At 48.2% G+C, this 18,747-nt stretch overlaps 2 protein-coding genes across 2 annotated transcripts; one reads left to right on the top strand and one right to left on the bottom strand.

Moving 5' to 3' along the window:
• Positions 1-6,585: 6,585 nt before the first annotated feature.
• Positions 6,586-7,566, top strand: EDB93DRAFT_1103535 (uncharacterized protein; the record flags this gene model as incomplete). Its single annotated transcript, XM_041447317.1, has 4 exons — positions 6,586-6,695; positions 7,072-7,102; positions 7,151-7,303; positions 7,351-7,566. 4 exons carry the CDS (start codon positions 6,586-6,588, stop codon positions 7,564-7,566), a joined length of 510 nt encoding a protein of 169 aa, XP_041308333.1.
• Positions 7,567-8,531: 965 nt separating this feature from the next.
• Positions 8,532-8,891, bottom strand: EDB93DRAFT_1064598 (uncharacterized protein; the record flags this gene model as incomplete). Its single annotated transcript, XM_041444881.1, has 1 exon — positions 8,532-8,891. A coding segment is annotated over one exon (360 nt), but the record flags the coding sequence as incomplete, so codon positions are not given.
• Between the last annotated feature and the right edge of the window lie 9,856 nt (positions 8,892-18,747).

The raw sequence follows: 18,747 nt of genomic DNA, 5'->3' as shown, positions 1-18,747 counted from the left end.
CGATGGCTCTACAGCTTGAAGACGTACTTTCTCATCAATCCTACCATCTATAACAGCGAGCAGATCATGGTCTCGGTCGCCCTGTCATTAATGACAAAGAATAGCGCTAAAGCATGGGCTGATAACTTCTATCGCGAAGCTTTCAGCACCAACCCTCCGAAATTTGGAACCTTCACCGAATTTGAGAAAGGATTCAACCTTGCATTTCAACCCGTTGATAAGCAGGTGAATGCCCTCACCGAAATCACCGAACTCAGAATGGGAAACAATGTTACGGACTACATCTCGAAGTTCAAAATGTTGGCTACCATTGCCAATATCAAGGAAGGCGTGACACTCTCACACTTCTTTGAGAAAGGCCTGAACCCAAGCCTTCGTGAAGCAATCTACAGGAAGGAGACACTTCCTGACACTATCGAAAAGTGGTACACTTCTGCAGTTCAGCTCGATGCTAACTACCGCAGGAGCAAGGCCGTCTCTGCCAACTCCCGAAACCAACACTCCTGATATGCCCCTTGCGGTTCCAAGCACTACCCCAAGCCCAATGTCTCATCGTCCAGAGACCCTAACGCTATGGACGTAGACAGCACCCTCTCTCAGGCAGAGAAAGACGAATGCTACAAGAAGGGCCTTTGCTTCTCATGCAAAGAGCATGGCCACAGGGCCAATGACCCCAGATTCCACCCGAAGATATGACGTGGAGAGAAGAAAGATACCAAAGGAAAGACTCCGGTAACGACTGGTAAAGACCAGCATGATGACGAAAGCTCCGGAGACGACTTGGAGACCAACCGGCTCCAAGAATCAAAGGATTTTTAGAGCGGAGGACCGCAAAAGCAACGTGCGTCCCCTCCTTAGATATCCTGTGTACTCATACTGTAGGAAAAGAAAATGAATTCCATGTTAGAAGAACTGAGAGTTCAAAGTCAATGCACATGATATTATTGTGTAAATAAGTAAAGTACTATATCTGAGAGTTCAAAGTCAATGCACGAAGCATGTAAGGCTTGTGAACTCTGCACTATGGGTGAGTCTATGTAAACAAATATAAACAATTCCTAGTATGGTATGTGTCCCCGAAGTGTCTTAGAGGTCTGTCCTCAAAGTGTCCTCGAAGTCCTCGAAGTCCTCGAAGTTATCTACTAATATAGTAATGTCCTTGAAGTGTCCTTCAAGTCTTCGAAGTCTTAGAAGTCTTCGACCTATCTAGTGTGAAGTCACCACACAACTAACATTCCATGTCCCGGTGACACTTTTCTCTTCCACGAGTACGAAAACCGTTGCAACAACAGCCATCATCAACTCAGGGGCTGGGGGAACATTTATTTGTGACACCTTCATAAAGAAGCACAATATTAGAACCCACCTCCTGAAGAAACCCTTCCGCATCACTATGGTAGATGGAAGCCAATCCACTGCTGGGAAGGTCACCCGATACTGCATGCTCTTCGCCCGACTCGACGGACGAACCATGTGGGGAAAGTTTAATGTCACCAGACTTTCCGAACAAGACGAAATTCTGCTAGGGAAACCCTGGCTATCCGCCATGAAACTGGATATCGATTGGGGACGCAACAAAATCACGATGCTCCCCACACCCAGATCCAGATACGTTGAGGAACGACTCAACAAAATCCAAAGAAAGAACGGGGTAACCCCCTACTGATTCAAAGGCCTTTGACCGATTGTCGAAGACGAGGAAGAGGCCCCTTTCAAGCCTCTCAAGTCACTTCCCCTGGGTACAGAACATGTACTCGAGGAAATTCGACGCAAGAAGAAGAAAAAAGAAGACGAAGAAGGCAAAACCTGCCAAGGAAGTACCCGCCGAAGAAGAGCATTTTGAAATGCCTCAAGAAATTGACATCATGGAAGACGTCTGGGTAGGGAAGATCGGCCCCCTACCCGAAGTCAAGGAAGTTGCGACTTACCCCTTGACTGACGATGAGATTCTTATAGAATACTCAGCTGATGGTTCTTCGGTCAGACTGATCGAGAACCTTACCTTCGACACTCCCCTAACAAGGGATGGAACCTCTAAGACGGAGACCACGAAGACAAAGAAGACTCCCCTTCGCAACATTTGGATCCTTGCTACAGCAAAGGAGGAGTACATGAAGACCAGTAACAAGGCGCAGGAATTCGCCAAAGACAAAGCTCAGGAAACGAAGAAGAAACCATTCGAGGAGCTCGTCCCCGAATACCTTCGCGACTTCGCAGATATATTTGTGAAGGATGGGCTTAACAAGCTCCCTCCATCGAGACCAGGTGTAGACCACCGGATCGAAACAAAGGAAGGTTTTATTCCAAAATCTTCCCGTGCTTACCCGCTGTCTCCAAAAGAAACAGAAGCGGTTAAAGTGTTTCTGGATGAACATATCCAGAAAGATTTTATCCAACCATCAAAGTCGCCTCAAGCCTCAGGCTTCTTCTTTGTAGGAAAGAAGGACGGCTCCCTTCGCCCCTGCCAGGACTACCGGTACATTAACGAATGGACTATCAAGAACGCATATCCGCTTCCCCTCATTCCGCCTCTCATCGCCAAACTCAAAGACGCGAAATACTTCACCAAAGTGGACGTCCGTTCAGGATACAACAACATTTTAATCCACCCTGACGACAGATGGAAGGCAGCCTTCTCGACATCTTTTGGGCTCTTCGAGCCAAAAGTAATGTTCTTTGGGCTCTGCAACTCGCCAGCGACATTCCAGGCCTACATGAACCAGACATTTAGCAAGGAGATAGATGAAGGATGGCTCATCGTCTATATGGACAACATCCTAATATTCTCTTCTGACCTTGCAGAACACCAGATGCACACCCATAGGGTTTTAGAGAAACTCCGTCAGGAGAAACTCTTCCTCAAACCCGAGAAGTGCACCTTTGACTCCCAAGAGGTAGAGTACCTTGGGATGATCATCCGACCCGGACAGGTTGCCATGGACCCAGCAAAACTCAAGGGGATTAGCGAATGGCAGACTCCATCGATGGTGAAAGAAGTCAGATCCTTCCTAGGATTCTGCAATTTCTACCGTCATTTCATCTCCCATTATTCCGACCTCGCTCGCCCCCTCCTCGACCTCACAAAGAAAGACACCATGTTTTCTTGGTCCACCGACTGCAAAGCTTCGTTCCAGAAGCTGAAACAGTGTTTTACCACCGAACCTGTACTCTGGAACCCCAACCCCTCTCGCCAATTTGCATTGGCCACAGACGCATCGCTATTTGCGACAGGAGCAGTCCTCCTGCAAACCGACAACAATGGGTCTTACCATCCATGTGGATATCTCTCGCAGTCTCTCAATACTGCGGAACGGAATTACCAGATTTACGACCGAGAGCTTCTTGCGGTTATCCATGCCCTGAAGGCATGGAGACACTTCCTTGAAGGCAATCCCCATCCAGTGATTGTCTTCACCGACCACAAGAATCTCCTATACTTCCGTTCCTCACAGATGCTGACGGAAGCGCATTCTGGAGCTCCACCATGATCACCCGACTGCCGGGCATCCCGGACGTTCCAACACCGAATGGAACGTCAAGAAAAGCTATTGGTGGCCCGGCATGGGCACCTTCATCTGACAATACGTTGATGGCTGCACTATGTGCCAGCAGATGAAATCCGACACTCACCCCACCACACCTCCCCTTATGCCCATTCCCTCCACCTGTACTCGACCCTTCTCCCAAGTTTCAGTTGATCTTATCACTGATCTTCCGGAGAGCGCCGGCTATGACTCCATTATGGTCGTGGTCGACCATGGGCTTATGAAGGGGGTAATTTTCTCGCCTTGCAAGAAAACCATCACTGCAGAAGGCATTGCTGAATTATTTTACAAAAAGGTGTTTATGCAATTCGGATTATACAACAAGATCATCTCTGATCGAGGCCCACAATTTGCCTCGAAGCTAGCAAAAGAACTCAGATGGCTCCTGGATTACCAGGTAGCCCTCTCCACTGCCTATCATCCCCAGACGGATGGGCAGACAGAACGAATGAATCAGGAGCTGGAAATGTACCTTCGGATCTATTGTAGGACAACTCCTAACAATTGGGCCAAACACCTTCCCATGGCCGAATTCATCCACAATTCCAGACGGACACTCTGCTCAAAACGCATCCCCGTTCCACCTCATGATGGGTTACGAACCCAAAGGCATACCATATGCCTTCCCCGACTCAGCTCTGCCAGCAGCAGAAGATCGAGTCAAGAAACTCGCGAAGATCCGTGAAGAAGCCCTTGCATGCCACAGCCTTGCACAGCAATGCATGGCAGAACGCACATTTGGACGAAAGTACCAACCTTGGAAGGTTGGGGACAAGGTGTGGCTATCTGCTGCACATTTGATCACCCACTTCCCTTCAAAGAAACTCGCACCAAAACGATACGGACCCTTTACCGTTAAACAGGTCCTTTCCCCTATCACATTCACCCTCGAACTCCCTGCCACCTGGCGTGTTCATCCCACATTCCATGCATCAGAATTATCCTCCTATCAGGAGATGGACATGCATGGCCTGAACTATACTGAACCGCCACCAGACCTGATCGACGGGGAAGAACATTAAGAAATAGAAGCGATCCTCCAACACAGGGGTACCAGAACGAAATGTTAGTTGTGTGGTGACTTCACACTAGATAGGTCGAAGACTTCTAAGACTTCGAAGACTTGAAGGACACTTCAAGGACATTACTATATTAGTAGATAACTTCGAGGACTTCGAGGACACTTTAAGGACAGACCTCTAAGACACTTCGAGGACACATACCATACTAGGAATTGTTTATATTTGTTTACATAGACTCGCCCATAGTGAAGAGTTCACAAGTCTTACATGCTTTGTGCATTGACTTTGAACTCTCAGGTATAGTACTTTACTTATTTACACAATAATATCAAGTGCATTGACTTTGAACTCTCAGTTTTTCTAACACGAAACACCGATACCTGGTCTCCTGGGTTGGCTACCCACCCTCCGAACGAACGTGGATCCCAGAGAAGGAACTGAAGTCCGCAGCGGAGATGCTCAAGGACTATAAGAAGAGACTCAAGCTAACAACAAAGCTCCTCAGTTGTCAACCAGCTACCTGTTAGAATAACTGAGAGTTCAAAGTCAATGCACATGATATTATTGTGTAAATAAGTAAAGTACTATATCTGAGAGTTCAAAGTCAATGCACGAAAGCATGTAAGGCTTGTGAACTCTGCACTATGGGCGAGTCTATGTAAACAAATATAAACAATTCCTAGTATGGTATGTATCCCCGAAGTGTCTTAGAGGTCTGTCCTCAAAGTGTCCTCGAAGTCCTCGAAGTCCTCGAAGTTATCTACTAATATAGTAATGTCCTTGAAGTGTCCTTCAAGTCTTCGAAGTCTTAGAAGTCTTCGACCTATCTAGTGTGAAGTCACCACACAACTAACAGATAGTAGGACAAGGCATACGGTAAGTGTCATCGAGCGTGACATCTTGTTCAAGCTCCAACGATTAGCAAAGCCAGAACCAAATTCTAACTTGCGCAAATATTGGTGGCCGAACAGACTCTAAATGGTCCATTTTTCTTGCTGACACACCGGCGGTTTCAGAGTTTTACTTCATGCAAGATTTTAATTGAAATGACAATGATAAATTAGCCATTTGTACCTGGAATTTTATCACTGGAACAATGGCAAACTTTCACATATAGCAAAATGACAAAGCAAAATAACACATTTTGATACCAATTTGAAGTCCATCTGAATGTATAAAATACTCAAAGTTTTCTCCTTACAAAAATGTTGGCTCAAATGTAAGCTTTTACAATCCTATTTTCCAATGATAAATCCAAAATCTCGAAGTGTAGAAAAATGTTCTGCAAAATATTATATAATAATGTGGGTTTTGCCACTCTAGGAAATTTGAATTTGCTCTACATTGAAATGATGTGTTGGAAAATGCAAAGTTTAAGCAATGGGGAATTGTTGTAGGCAATCATTGGGCGCTCACCGAGCATTCATTAAGTATTCATCGCCCTGATATGTACAAATACACAGGTCGAAGTCCAAGTAACTCTCGTTAACCACATTCTTCTCATCCAGAGACAACGCTACATAACTACACACTTTACTTTCTCTGTCTCTCCAGTCTTCTCCTGTTTGTATCCCGGTTCTATACTCGCAACCTAGTGGTAAAGCATTTTGCTATGTAATGTCAGTTTAGTTGAATGTTAGAGCAAAATGAGAACATACACATTTTCCCTTTGCATGTGGGACCTGAAAAAATGTTGGGTGACGTCTACGCCGTGTCAAAAGTTTTTGAGCCCAGTCAGGGGATTGGGCGGTGATGTTGTCATAGGTATTGGAGGGGTTGCAGTGGAAAAGACGGCCAAGAATTGTCCTGGGTAGTGTGGACTGCGTGAAGAGGGTTAGTGTAGTATCATTGAGCAAAATTATTTGAAGCATTGGGCAGGAATGAGTGCTGCAAGGGAGGTTGGAGTAAGAATGAATGAAGTCAAGAAACAAAGTCAAACAAAAATCAGAACAACTACTCACATTCAAAACCATCACACCCCAAAATGCGCCACACAAAGCATATTGGAGGAAGAGCATATGGCTTCCTCAGTGTTCTCTCCCATGGCACTTGCTCTTGTCCTCTTCCTGGGACAAAGAATGATGGAGGGAGCCAAGAGTGCTGGAATAGAGAGAGTGGGGATGGGAGGGTGAATAGCAAACAAAATGGCCCAGGCTACAGAGAAAACAAAATGATACTCAGATCACATGAAAAAAGGGACGAAGGATAAAACACACCTTAACATGTTGTGGGTGCTAGAACACAATGGAAAGTGGCAGTAAGACAAACAAAATCACTCAGCCTGTAGGAGTGAATTCAATTCTCGGATGCTGATAAAATTAGGTAAGCACTCACCACGTGACATGTGACTTGAGGGACTTGTTTGTTGAGGCTCAAAATTGTTAATCGTCAAACGCTCTAATCTTCAAGTACACTGCTTTGATCAACAATGGATGAAGCGCATGCAAACATAAGTTGTCTGTAGTAGCCCTGATCAGACGCGGCGACTAATGCATTGTCTCCAGGGAGGGAGTTGACATTAATGAAGACAATCTTGTAAGTCATACTACTGTCTAAATGAATACACTAATTCTACAATATCAGCTTTTTCATGGGGAGGTGGAAGGACAGGCTGGGGACGTCATGGAGGAGCTGGCTGGGGTAGAAGAGCTGGCTGAGGTAGCAGAGCAGGCTGGGGTAGAGCAGGCCGAGGGCATGGAGCAGGCTGAAATGTTTGCAGCAATGCAAACTGCGATAGTAAGTCTACTGACATTGTCTTTGTTAATAAATTTTGACATATCTAGGCACTATGGGACTATGCACAAGAAATTGTCCTAGACGACATGCAATACATGCAAACTCATCCGCACGCGCCACACCCTGCTCACCCTCCCATCCAAATGTCACGTTGCAATAAATGCTTACTAGGGTTGATGTTAGAGGATAGACGTGAAGCGGTGACCTGGCTATGGCAGGAGTCAAACAAGATGGAGCTTTTGTTGGGCTTGGAGCATATCTAGGGCATGGGAGGAGGAGCTGGGGGGAGAACATAAGTCACATCAATGTCTATTACCTCTTGTCTTGCAATTTGCGAACCAATTCATAGGTCTTTGTTTACTTGAATACCATATACTACTTGCTGTTAGAAGAACTGAGAGTTCAAAGTCAATGCACTTGATATTATTGTGTAAATAAGTAAAGTACTGTACCTGAGAGTTCAAAGTCAATGCACGAAGCATGTAAGACTTGTGAACTCTGCACTATGGGCGAGTCTATGTAAACAAATATAAACAATTCCTAGTATGGTATGTGTCCTCGAAGTGTCTTAGAGGTCTGTCCTCAAAGTGTCCTCGAAGTCCTCGAAGTCCTCGAAGTTATCTACTAATATAGTAATGTCCTTGAAGTGTCCTCGAAGTCCTCGAAGTTATCTACTAATATAGTAATGTCCTTGAAGTGTCCTTCAAGTCTTCGAAGTCTTAGAAGTCTTCGACCTATCTAGTGTGAAGTCACCACACAACTAACACTTGCTTGGTTTGCCCATCCTGCCTGAGTGCAGCTGTTGTACCAGAAAACTACCAGTTCCTGGCGGAACTGCATGCCCTTATAGTTTACGAACCTTGGTGGACCTGCGTCAAAGTGCCGCAAAACATCAGTAACAATTAATTAGTTTATAAATGCACGCCTACCTCCCGCCCAATACAAATGCAAATGCCCACCAACTTCCATTCGAAATATTTGCTGAGATTAATTAAATGAGTTCAGCCCGCTCGCCTCACAAGCATAGAGGATTGTACACAATCCGCGACAAGGAAGATAAATTTATTGCCGACATTGCCCTATTTACAGGGGGCTTACTCCCGCTTAGTCTATCGTATGTAGGAAGAATCTTTGCTCAGTACATGGACCTATTGCCATTCTTCTCTATCAAGATCTCAATCCTATTAATTGTGAAACTATTGCAACACATGTTGGAGAGAGGAATACGTACACGACACAAAGACAAGGCAACAATATGCTGTGGGGAGAACCTCCACTGTGCGAAATGTGATACTACCCACTCAGGCATGACCACTTCAAGATGATCAGTGAGCGCCAATGAGTGTAGTTGAGCTGGGAAGTCAGGATAATGGCGAAAAGGGTCTGGGTAAGAATGTAATGGGAGGTGATGCCGCACAGCGAAGCCCACTCCATGCTTGGTCCTGAAAATATACTTGATAGTTCCTGGTATCTGTGTGTGCATCACACTGTCAGGATAGTAGAGGATCAAGCTGTTGCCCACATGAGTGGATTCACAGGCATAGACTGATCCCTTGTAGACTATGCGAGCATGCAAAATGGCTTGCTGCACTTTAATGAGGGATTGGAGGTCTACTGGAATATCTTTGTTTGTTGGAGAAGGTATTGGGCAATCTTCAGTAGCGTTGACCATGGGAGAAACAAATCTGTCAAATAATAATTTCACATCCCTGAATATGGGAGGGCAGAAAGGCTGGTTCAGCCAGTACTTCAACTTCACAGCCTTGATGTATGAGGCAAGGAGAGTTGATTCTTGCTGACCTTTATTAGAACCAGTGTTAAAATTCCATCACGATAAGCAAAGAAAAAATGTTACCAAATATGTGGTTGATTGGCAAACACTGCAACTGCCCAATGAGGTGCTCGTATGGGAAGCATTACCATGACCACACAGGCCCGAAGAGCTGCAAATAGTCCCAGACATGCAACACCATGTAGATGTAGAATCCATAAGTCTCGCATCCATGTCACAATGTATGCGTGATATGCTTGTGCTCAAGCAACCGTCATAAATTGCAGGCATGCAATATGAACCGCAGAGACAAGAGACATGGTGTGATCGAGGATAACATGATGATTAGCTGCAGCTTCTGAAGTACAATGTTGGGATCCTTCACCCCATAAACTAAATAGTGCTATAGGCAAGTACACAGTCGTCAATGTGCGCCATTCGTCTGCCTTGAGGGTTCCAGCTTTTGCTTCTCCAAAGTTGTATGGGACTGATCTTAACGAGGATGGTGTATTTGTTGTTCGAATGACATGAACAATGTGTTGCATAACTTCAGGGTTAGTAATGCGCAATTTCGACGATTTGGTAGTGAAAGGTTTTGTTCGATGCTACAAAGCCGATTAAAGCAGCAGGTTGAGAGGGTGCACGAGAACGCTAAGGAAATCACTGTTAGAAGAACTGAGAGTTCAAAGTCAATGCACTTGATATTATTGTGTAAATAAGTAAAGTACTGTTAGTTGTGTGGTGACTTCACACCAGATAGGTCGAAGACTTCTAAGACTTCGAAGACTTGAAGGACACTTCAAGGACATTACTATATTAGTAGATAACTTCGAGGACTTTGAGGACACTTCAAGGACATTACTATATTAGTAGAGGACTTCGAGGACTTCGAGGACACTTTGAGGACAGACCTCTAAGACACTTCGGGGACACATACCATACTAGGAATTGTTTATATTTGTTTACATAGACTCGCCCATAGTGCAGAGTTCACAAGTCTTACATGCTTCGTGCATTGACTTTGAACTCTCAGTTATTCTAACAGGTTATGAGCCCTGCGCTTTAGCAGTCAAATCTGTCGCTGGAGTTCACTGTCTTTGGGCCAACTTAGTGCGCATTTTCCCTCCTCTCGCATCCAGCCACTGGTACTCTCCCCACCCATTATTCCTTGCTCTCTTTGTTGAAAATCAGCAAAGACAGCCTTTCCTTCAAATTCTACCAAGCCCCTGCCCTTAATTCGTCCCACTGCTGCAAAACTGCGCCGTCTCCTTCGCCATGTCCTCAGAAGACTCCAAATCTATTCACACTGTCACCAAACTCACTTCTACCAACTATGCTACCTGGAAGGGTGAGATGAAGGCCTATCTTCGAGTCAAGGGTCTCTGGTTGCTTGTCAATGGCATCGAGACTCGACCTACAGAGACAGAAGCTGCAGCAAAGTGGGACACCAAGGCAGACAAGGCAGCTGGGGAGCTGTATCTGGCGTGCTCTGTAGAGCAAAGGACCCATATCGACGCTGTCCAGGACGACCCTGTCAAGATTTGGACCACCCTGGCTTCCACGCACCTCCAGAAGCGTCCTGGCGCGCGCTTCAATGCCTGGGACGACTTCTTCTCTATTAGGAAGCAGCCTGACGAGTCCTTGAGCACCCTCATTGCCAGGATCGAAGATGGCATGTCCAAAGTCCAGGAGCTTCGACCCTCAGACCCATCCAAGCCTTACACCATCAAGGAACTCGATCAAGAGCTGGTCTGCATGACCATGGTTCGTTCCCTGGGCGAGGAGTACTCCAATTTTGCGTCGTCTTTGATGCTACTCAAGTCCTTGGACAAGGAGGAACTGAAGGCAGCATTCCTGGCTGAGGAAACCCAAAGAAGGAGACGTCCTGAAGGTTCTGGGACCGATGCAGCGCTGTTTACTGCGTCTGGAGACTGTAGATGCGGCACCTCTGTCACCTGCTGGTACTGCGAGAAGCCTGGTCACTGCACCCACAAGTGCAGGAGTCTTAAAGGTGATAAGGATCGTCGCAAGACCAAAAACGATGGTCGAAAAGGTGGAAGGAGCGCTAACAAGGCTTCTGAGGCGTCCCAATCATCGTCCTGCAGCGTCTACACCCTCTCCCAACACCGCTGCACCCGCCTCCAACTCGACCACTGCCCAGAACACCTCCCAGAGCGCCCAACAGGTCACGGAATTTGCTGGTAATGCAAGTCTTCGCACTTTTGACCCATCTCATCCACTTTGCCCCTTGCAACTCGATGCACATGCTGACTGGAATGCAGACACAGGTGCTACCTCTCACATGACCCCCCATCGTCACTGGCTGCGCAATTATGCGCCCAAACGCGTCCCCATCAAGCTCGCAGACAACAACATAGTCTATTCAGCTGGCGAGGGCACAGTGGTATTCAGTCCAGTCATTAATGGGAGGCGTGTCGAAGCTGTAGAATTCACTAGAGTCCTTCATGTACCAGATTTGCGAAATAATCTACTATCTGTCCTATATCTAACTCGCAACATGGGGTTCGCTGTGCTCATTAATGCATCTAAGATGTCCTTCGAACGCCCCACTGGTACCCCACTCTTTGTAGCCAGCATCAGCAACTCGAATGCTGCATTCCTGGATGGTTCTACTGTTGCAATAACTGAATATGCGTCTGCAGCTGCGACTCTGCCCCTAGACTTCGACCTATGGCACAGGAGGCTCGCTCACCATCACCTAGAAGGTATTAAGACGCTTATAAGGGAGAAGCTCGTCACTGGGATGACCATAGAGTCGAAATCTGCACCAGATCCTATCTGCGAACCATGCCTAGCTGGCAAGATGCACGCAAACCCCTTCCCTCCTTCTGAATGGCGCGCTTCCAGGCCTCTCGAGCTCGTCCACACCGACGTGCACCAAGTCCCTCACCCCAGCTTCTCAGGATTTCGCTATTGGGTGTCCTTCATAGACGACTACTCCAGATTCAGATTCGTCCTGCCCATCAAAGCAAAGTCTGATGTCTTTGAGGCCTTCAAGACATTCAAGGCTTATGCTGAGAACCAGTCAGAGCGAAAAATCAAGATCCTGAGGGACGACAAGGGAGGGGAGTACATGAGCAATGCTTTCTTGCAGTTCACCAACTCCTGCGGCATAGAGCGCCAGCACACAGTTCCGAGCACGACCTCAGCAGAATGGTGTTGCAGAGCGAGCCAACAGGCTGCTCTCTGAGCGCATCACCACCATGCTGGATGAAACTGGCCTACCTAAAGCATTCTGGGGCGAGGCTCTAGGTGCCCTAGTGCACGTGTGGAACAGATGCCCCACAAGCGCAGTGAAAAGCGCCACTCCCTACGAACTGTGGCATGGAAGGAAGCCAGATGTCTCCCATCTTCGAGTCTGGGGTTGCACTGCCTATGTGCACGTGCAGAAGGACAAGAGAGAAGGACTTGGATCTCACATGGAGAAATGCGTGTTCATTGGGTATCCTCAGGGCTACAAGGGCTGGAAGTTCTACAATACCACTACTAAGAAGACAGTAATATCAGAACGAGCTGATTTCGATGAAAGATATTTCCCCCTCTCGAAGCGCCCTACTGAGCCTTCCATACCAGTCCCTACTGCACCTACACTTGCACCAACTCGCCCTACTGTCCCACCTATTCCACAGACACGAAGGACATTCCCAATACCTGACGATTCAGATGCTGATGATGAATCCAGCTCTGATGAGTATCAGGATCATGGGGGGAGCAATGGTCCTCCAGATGCGCCTCCTGCTGCCCCTGTAGTCCCTAATATTGATCCAGATCCTCCTCAAGTCCGAGCCTCGTCTCCAACTCCATCCCCACCACCATCTCCACCTCCTAGACCGCCCTCGCCCATTGGCATTGGAGCCAGACTGCCCAGGCGCAATAGAACCAAGCCTAGAGAGTGGTGGAAGCTATCTCCAGCCCAACTACACTCTGATGTCGGATGATGACATCGAGGACGCGGATCTTGGCCATGAGATTGTTCTCTCTGCAGCTTCACCAGCTGAACCCCTGTCCTACTCCGAAGCTCTGAAGCGCCCTGATGCGGAGCAGTGGAAACAAGCTGCCATGGAGGAGCTGAACGCCCACAGCATCAATGGCACTTGGCAGCTCGTCCCCAGACCTGCTGGAAAGAAGGTCATAGGCTGCAAGTGGGTGTTCAAGGTGAAGCGCAATGCAGACGGATCTGTGGAGCGCTACAAAGGCAGATTGGTGGCCAAAGGCTACAATCAACGACCTGGCTTCGACTACCTCGAAATATTTGCGCCCACAGTCAGAATGTCCAGCATAAGAGTCGTCCTAGCCATGGCCGCCATTCACGACCTCCACCTGCGCTCTATAGACATATCTCATGCCTACCTCAATGGGGAGATGGACTGCGACGTCTACATGGAGCAGCCTGAGGGATTTGTTGAAGGAGATGCCAAAGAGATGGTTTGCTTGTTGAAGAAGAGCATATATGGCACCAAGCAAGGAGGCAACAGATGGAACCAGAAAATGCGCTCTGTGCTCGAGTCTTTGGGCTACACTCAGTCCTACTCAGACGCGTCCATCTACATCTATCTAAAGGACAATGTAAGGATCATTCTGCCAGTCTTCGTAGATGACATGACCTTTGCCTCGAAATCTGCTGCTGCCATCGACCGCACCATCAAGGAGCTCTCCCAGCACTTCAAGCTTCGCGATCTCGGTCCCACCACTCAGCTTCTGGGCATCAAGATAGACAGAGACTGGTCTAAACACTCCATCACCATATCTCAACAGCAGTACTGTCTAGACATCCTCGAGCGTTTTGGCATGGCTGATTGCAAGCCCATATCCACTCCCATGCAGCCCAACCTTCGACTCAGTCGCTCCCAGAGCCCCCAGACGCCTGAAGAGGTCCAGCTCATGAAGACTGTCCCATACCTAGCTGCAGTAGGCGCCCTGATGTACCTGGCAACAACAACTCGACCAGACATTGCCCACGCTGTTGGTTATCTTGCCAGATTCAACTCGAATCCAGGATTAGCTCACTGGCAAGCTGTCAAGCACCTGCTTCGCTATCTCAGAGGTACTGCCGACTACAAGATCACTTATGCGCCTGATCCATCAAGCACCGAACTGTTCTCAACCTATTCCGATGCTGATCATGGTGGATGCAAGGACACAGGGCGCTCCACTGGTGGATACTTGGTGAAGATTGGCTCTGGAGTCGTCTCGTGGTCTTCTAAGCTACAAAGCATTGTTGCGCTATCTACTACCGAAGCAGAGTACATCTCTGCAGTGTCAGCAGGCAAGGAGATCCGATGGATGCGAAACTTGCTGCAGGAGATGGGATTCTCCACCACTGCACCATCCATACTTAGAATAGACAACCAGAGCGCCATATCTGTTGCCAAACACCCAGAACACCACGGGAGGATGAAGCAAATGGATCTTAGTTGGTATTGCTCAGCAGACGTTGTTCACAAAGAGATAATTTCGCTATATTTGTGCCCACAGCTCGATCAGCCAGACGCATCTTGACAAAGTATTTGCAGTCGACCCAAGTGGAACTTATTTTGCAGGCAGATGATGGGACTTACACAGATGAGGGGGAGTTTGTTAGAGATAGAGATGTGTTAGTCAGGGGGGGAGTGTTGGGGGAGTGTTAGTTGTGTGGTGACTCACACAGAAATAGTCGAAGACTTCTAAGACTTCGAGGACTTTGAGGGGACACTTCAGGACTTACTTATATTAGCTAGATAACTTCAAGGACTTCAAGGATTCGAGGGACACTTTGAGGACCACATCATACTAGGAATTGTTTATATTTGTTTTACATGACTCGCCCATGTGGCAGAGTTCACAAGTATACATGCTTCGTGCTTGACTTTTAACTTCAGTACAGCTACTTTACTTATTACAAATAATATCAGTGCATTGACTTTTGAAACTCTCAGTTCTTCCAACAGATGGACGCGTCTGAGTAGGACTGAGTGTAGCCCAAAGACTCGAGCACAGAGCGCATTTTCTGGTTCCATCTGTTGCCTCCTTGCTTGGTGCCATATATGCTCTTCTTCAACAAGCAAACCATCTCTTTGGCATCTCCTTCAACAAATCCCTCAGGCTGCTCCATGTAGACGTCGCAGTCCATCTCCCCATTGAGGTAGGCATGAGATATGTCTATAGAGCGCAGGTGGAGGTCGTGAATGGCGGCCATGGCTAGGACGACTCTTATGCTGGACATTCTGACTGTGGGCGCAAATATTTCGAGGTAGTCGAAGCCAGGTCTTTGATTGTAGCCTTTGGCCACCAATCTGCCTTTGTAGCGCTCCACAGATCCGTCTGCATTGCGCTTCACCTTGAACACCCACTTGCAGCCTATGACCTTCTTTCCAGCAGGTCTGGGGACGAGCTGCCAAGTGCCATTGATGCTGTGGGCGTTCAGTTCCTCCATGGCAGCTTGTTTCCACTGCTCCGCATCAGGGCGCTTCAGAGCTTCGGAGTAGGACAGGGGTTCAGCTGGTGAAGCTGCAGAGAGAACAATCTCATGGCCAAGATCCGCGTCCTCAATGTCATCATCCACATCAGAGTGTAGTTGGGCTGGAGATAGCTTCCACCACTCTCTAGGCTTGGTTCTATTGCGCCTGGGCAGTCTGGCTCCAATGCCAATGGGCGAGGGCGGTCTAGGAGGTGGAGATGGTGGTGGGGATGGAGTTGGAGACGAGGCTCGGACTTGAGGAGGATCTGGATCAATATTAGGGACTACAGGGGCAGCAGGAGGCGCATCTGGAGGACCATTGCTCCCCCCATGATCCTGATACTCATCAGAGCTGGATTCATCATCAGCATCTGAATCGTCAGGTATTGGGAATGTCCTTCGTGTCTGTGGAATAGGTGGGACAGTAGGGCGAGTTGGTGCAAGTGTAGGTGCAGTAGGGACTGGTATCGAAGGCTCAGTAGGGCGCTTCGAGAGGGGGAAATATCTTTCATCGAAATCAGCTCGTTCTGATATTACTGTCTTCTTAGTGGTGGTATTGTAGAACTTCCAGCCCTTGTAGCCCTGAGGATACCCAATGAACACGCATTTCTCCATGTGAGATCCAAGTCCTTCTCTCTTGTCCTTCTGGACGTGCACATAGGCAGTGCAACCCCAGACTCGAAGATGGGAGACATCTGGCTTCCTTCCATGCCACAGTTCGTAGGGAGTGGCGCTTTTCACTGCGCTTGTGGGGCATCTGTTCCACACGTGCACTAGGGCACCTAGAGCCTCGCCCCAGAATGCCTTGGGTAGGCCAGTTTCATCCAGCATGGTGGTGATGCGCTCAGAGAGCAGCCTGTTGGCTCGCTCTGCAACACCATTCTGCTGAGGTCGTGCTCGGACTGTGTGCTGGCGCTCTATGCCGCAGGAGTTGGTGAACTGCAAGAAAGCATTGCTCATGTACTCCCCTCCCTTGTCGTCCCTCAGGATCTTGATTTTTCGCTCTGACTGGTTCTCAGCATAAGCCTTGAATGTCTTGAAGGCCTCAAAGACATCAGACTTTGCTTTGATGGGCAGGACGAATCTGAATCTGGAGTAGTCGTCTATGAAGGACACCCAATAGCGAAATCCTGAGAAGCTGGGGTGAGGGACTTGGTGCACGTCGGTGTGGACAAGCTCGAGAGGCCTGGAAGCGCGCCATTCAGAAGGAGGGAAGGGGTTTGCGTGCATCTTGCCAGCTAGGCATGGTTCGCAGATAGGATCTGGTGCAGATTTCGACTCTATGGTCATCCCAGTGACGAGCTTCTCCCTTATAAGCATCTTAATACCTTCTAGGTGATGGTGAGCGAGCCTCCTGTGCCATAGGTCGAAGTCTAGGGGCAGAGTCGCAGCTGCAGACGCATATTCAGTTATTGCAACAGTAGAACCATCCAGGAATGCAGCATTCGAGTTGCTGATGCTGGCTACAAAGAGTGGGGTACCAGTGGGGCGTTCGAAGGACATCTTAGATGCATTAATGAGCACAGTGAACCCCATGTTGCGAGTTAGATATAGGACAGATAGTAGATTATTTCGCAAGTCTGGTACATGAAGGACTCTAGTGAATTCTACAGCTTCGACACGCCTCCCATTAATGACTGGACTGAATACCACTGTGCCCTCGCCAGCTGAATAGACTATGTTGTTGTCTGCGAGCTTGATAGGGACGCGTTTGGGCGCATAATTGCGCAGCCAGTGACGATGGGGGGTCATGTGAGAGGTAGCACCTGTGTCTGCATTCCAGTCAGCATGTGCATCGAGTTGCAAGGGGCAAAGGGGATGGGATGAGTCAAAAGTGCGAAGACTTGCATTACCAGCAAATTCCGTGACCTGTTGGGCGCTCTGGGAGGTGTTCTGGGCAGTGGTCGAGTTGGAGGCGGGTGCAGCGGTGTTGGGAGAGGGTGTAGACGCTGCGGACGATGATTGGGACGCCTCAGAAGCCTTGTTAGCGCTCCTTCCACCTTTTCGACCATCGTTTTTGGTCTTGCGACGATCCTTATCACCTTTAAGACTCCTGCACTTGTGGGTGCAGTGACCAGGCTTCTCGCAGTACCAGCAGGTGACAGAGGTGCCGCATCTACAGTCTCCAGACGCAGTAAACAGCGCTGCATCGGTCCCAGAACCTTCAGGACGTCTCCTCCTTTGGGTTTCCTCAGCCAGGAATGCTGCCTTCAGTTCCTCCTTGTCCAAGGACTTGAGTAGCATCAAAGACGACGCAAAATTGGAGTACTCCTCGCCCAGGGAACGAACCATGGTCATGCAGACCAGCTCTTGATCGAGTTCCTTGATGGTGTAAGGCTTGGATGGGTCTGAGGGTCGAAGCTCCTGGACTTTGGACATGCCATCTTCGATCCTAGCAATGAGGGTGCTCAAGGACTCGTCAGGCTGCTTCCTAATAGAGAAGAAGTCGTCCCAGGCATTGAAGCGCGCGCCAGGACGCTTCTGGAGGTGCGTGGAAGCCAGGGTGGTCCAAATCTTGACAGGGTCGTCCTGGACAGCGTCGATATGGGTCCTTTGCTCTACAGAGCACGCCAGATACAGCTCCCCAGCTGCCTTGTCTGCTTTGGTGTCCCACTTTGCTGCAGCTTCTGTCTCTGTAGGTCGAGTCTCGATGCCATTGACGAGCAACCAGAGACCCTTGACTCGAAGATAGGCCTTCATCTCACCCTTCCAGGTAGCATAGTTGGTAGAAGTGAGTTTGGTGACAGTGCAAATAGATTTCGAGTCTTCTGAGGACATGGCGAAGGAGACGGCGCAGTTTTGCAGCAGTGGGACGAATTAAGGGCAAGGGCTTGGTAGAATTCGAAGGAAAGGCTGTCTTTGCTGATTTTCAACAAAGAGAGCAAGGGATAATGGTGGGGAGAGTGCACCAGTGGCTGGGTGCGAGAGGAGGGAAAATGTGTTAGTTGTGTGGTGACTTCACACTAGATAGGTCGAAGACTTCTAAGACTTCGAAGACTTGAAGGACACTTCAAGGACATTACTATATTAGTAGATAACTTCGAGGACTTCGAGGACTTCGAGGACACTTTGAGGACAGACCTCTAAGACACTTTGAGGACACATACCATACTAGGAATTGTTTATATTTGTTTACATAGACTCGCCCATAGTGCAGAGTTCACAAGTCTTACATGCTTCGTGCATTGACTTTGAACTCTCAGGTACAGTACTTTA

Source organism: Suillus bovinus, assembly GCF_016758785.1.
Source record: "Suillus bovinus strain UH-Sbo-P2 chromosome Unknown EDB93scaffold_23, whole genome shotgun sequence".
NCBI classification, from domain to species: domain Eukaryota; kingdom Fungi; phylum Basidiomycota; class Agaricomycetes; order Boletales; family Suillaceae; genus Suillus; species Suillus bovinus.
Note: the sequence above shows the minus strand (reverse complement) of the source record. Positions and strands in the feature narration are given on the sequence as shown.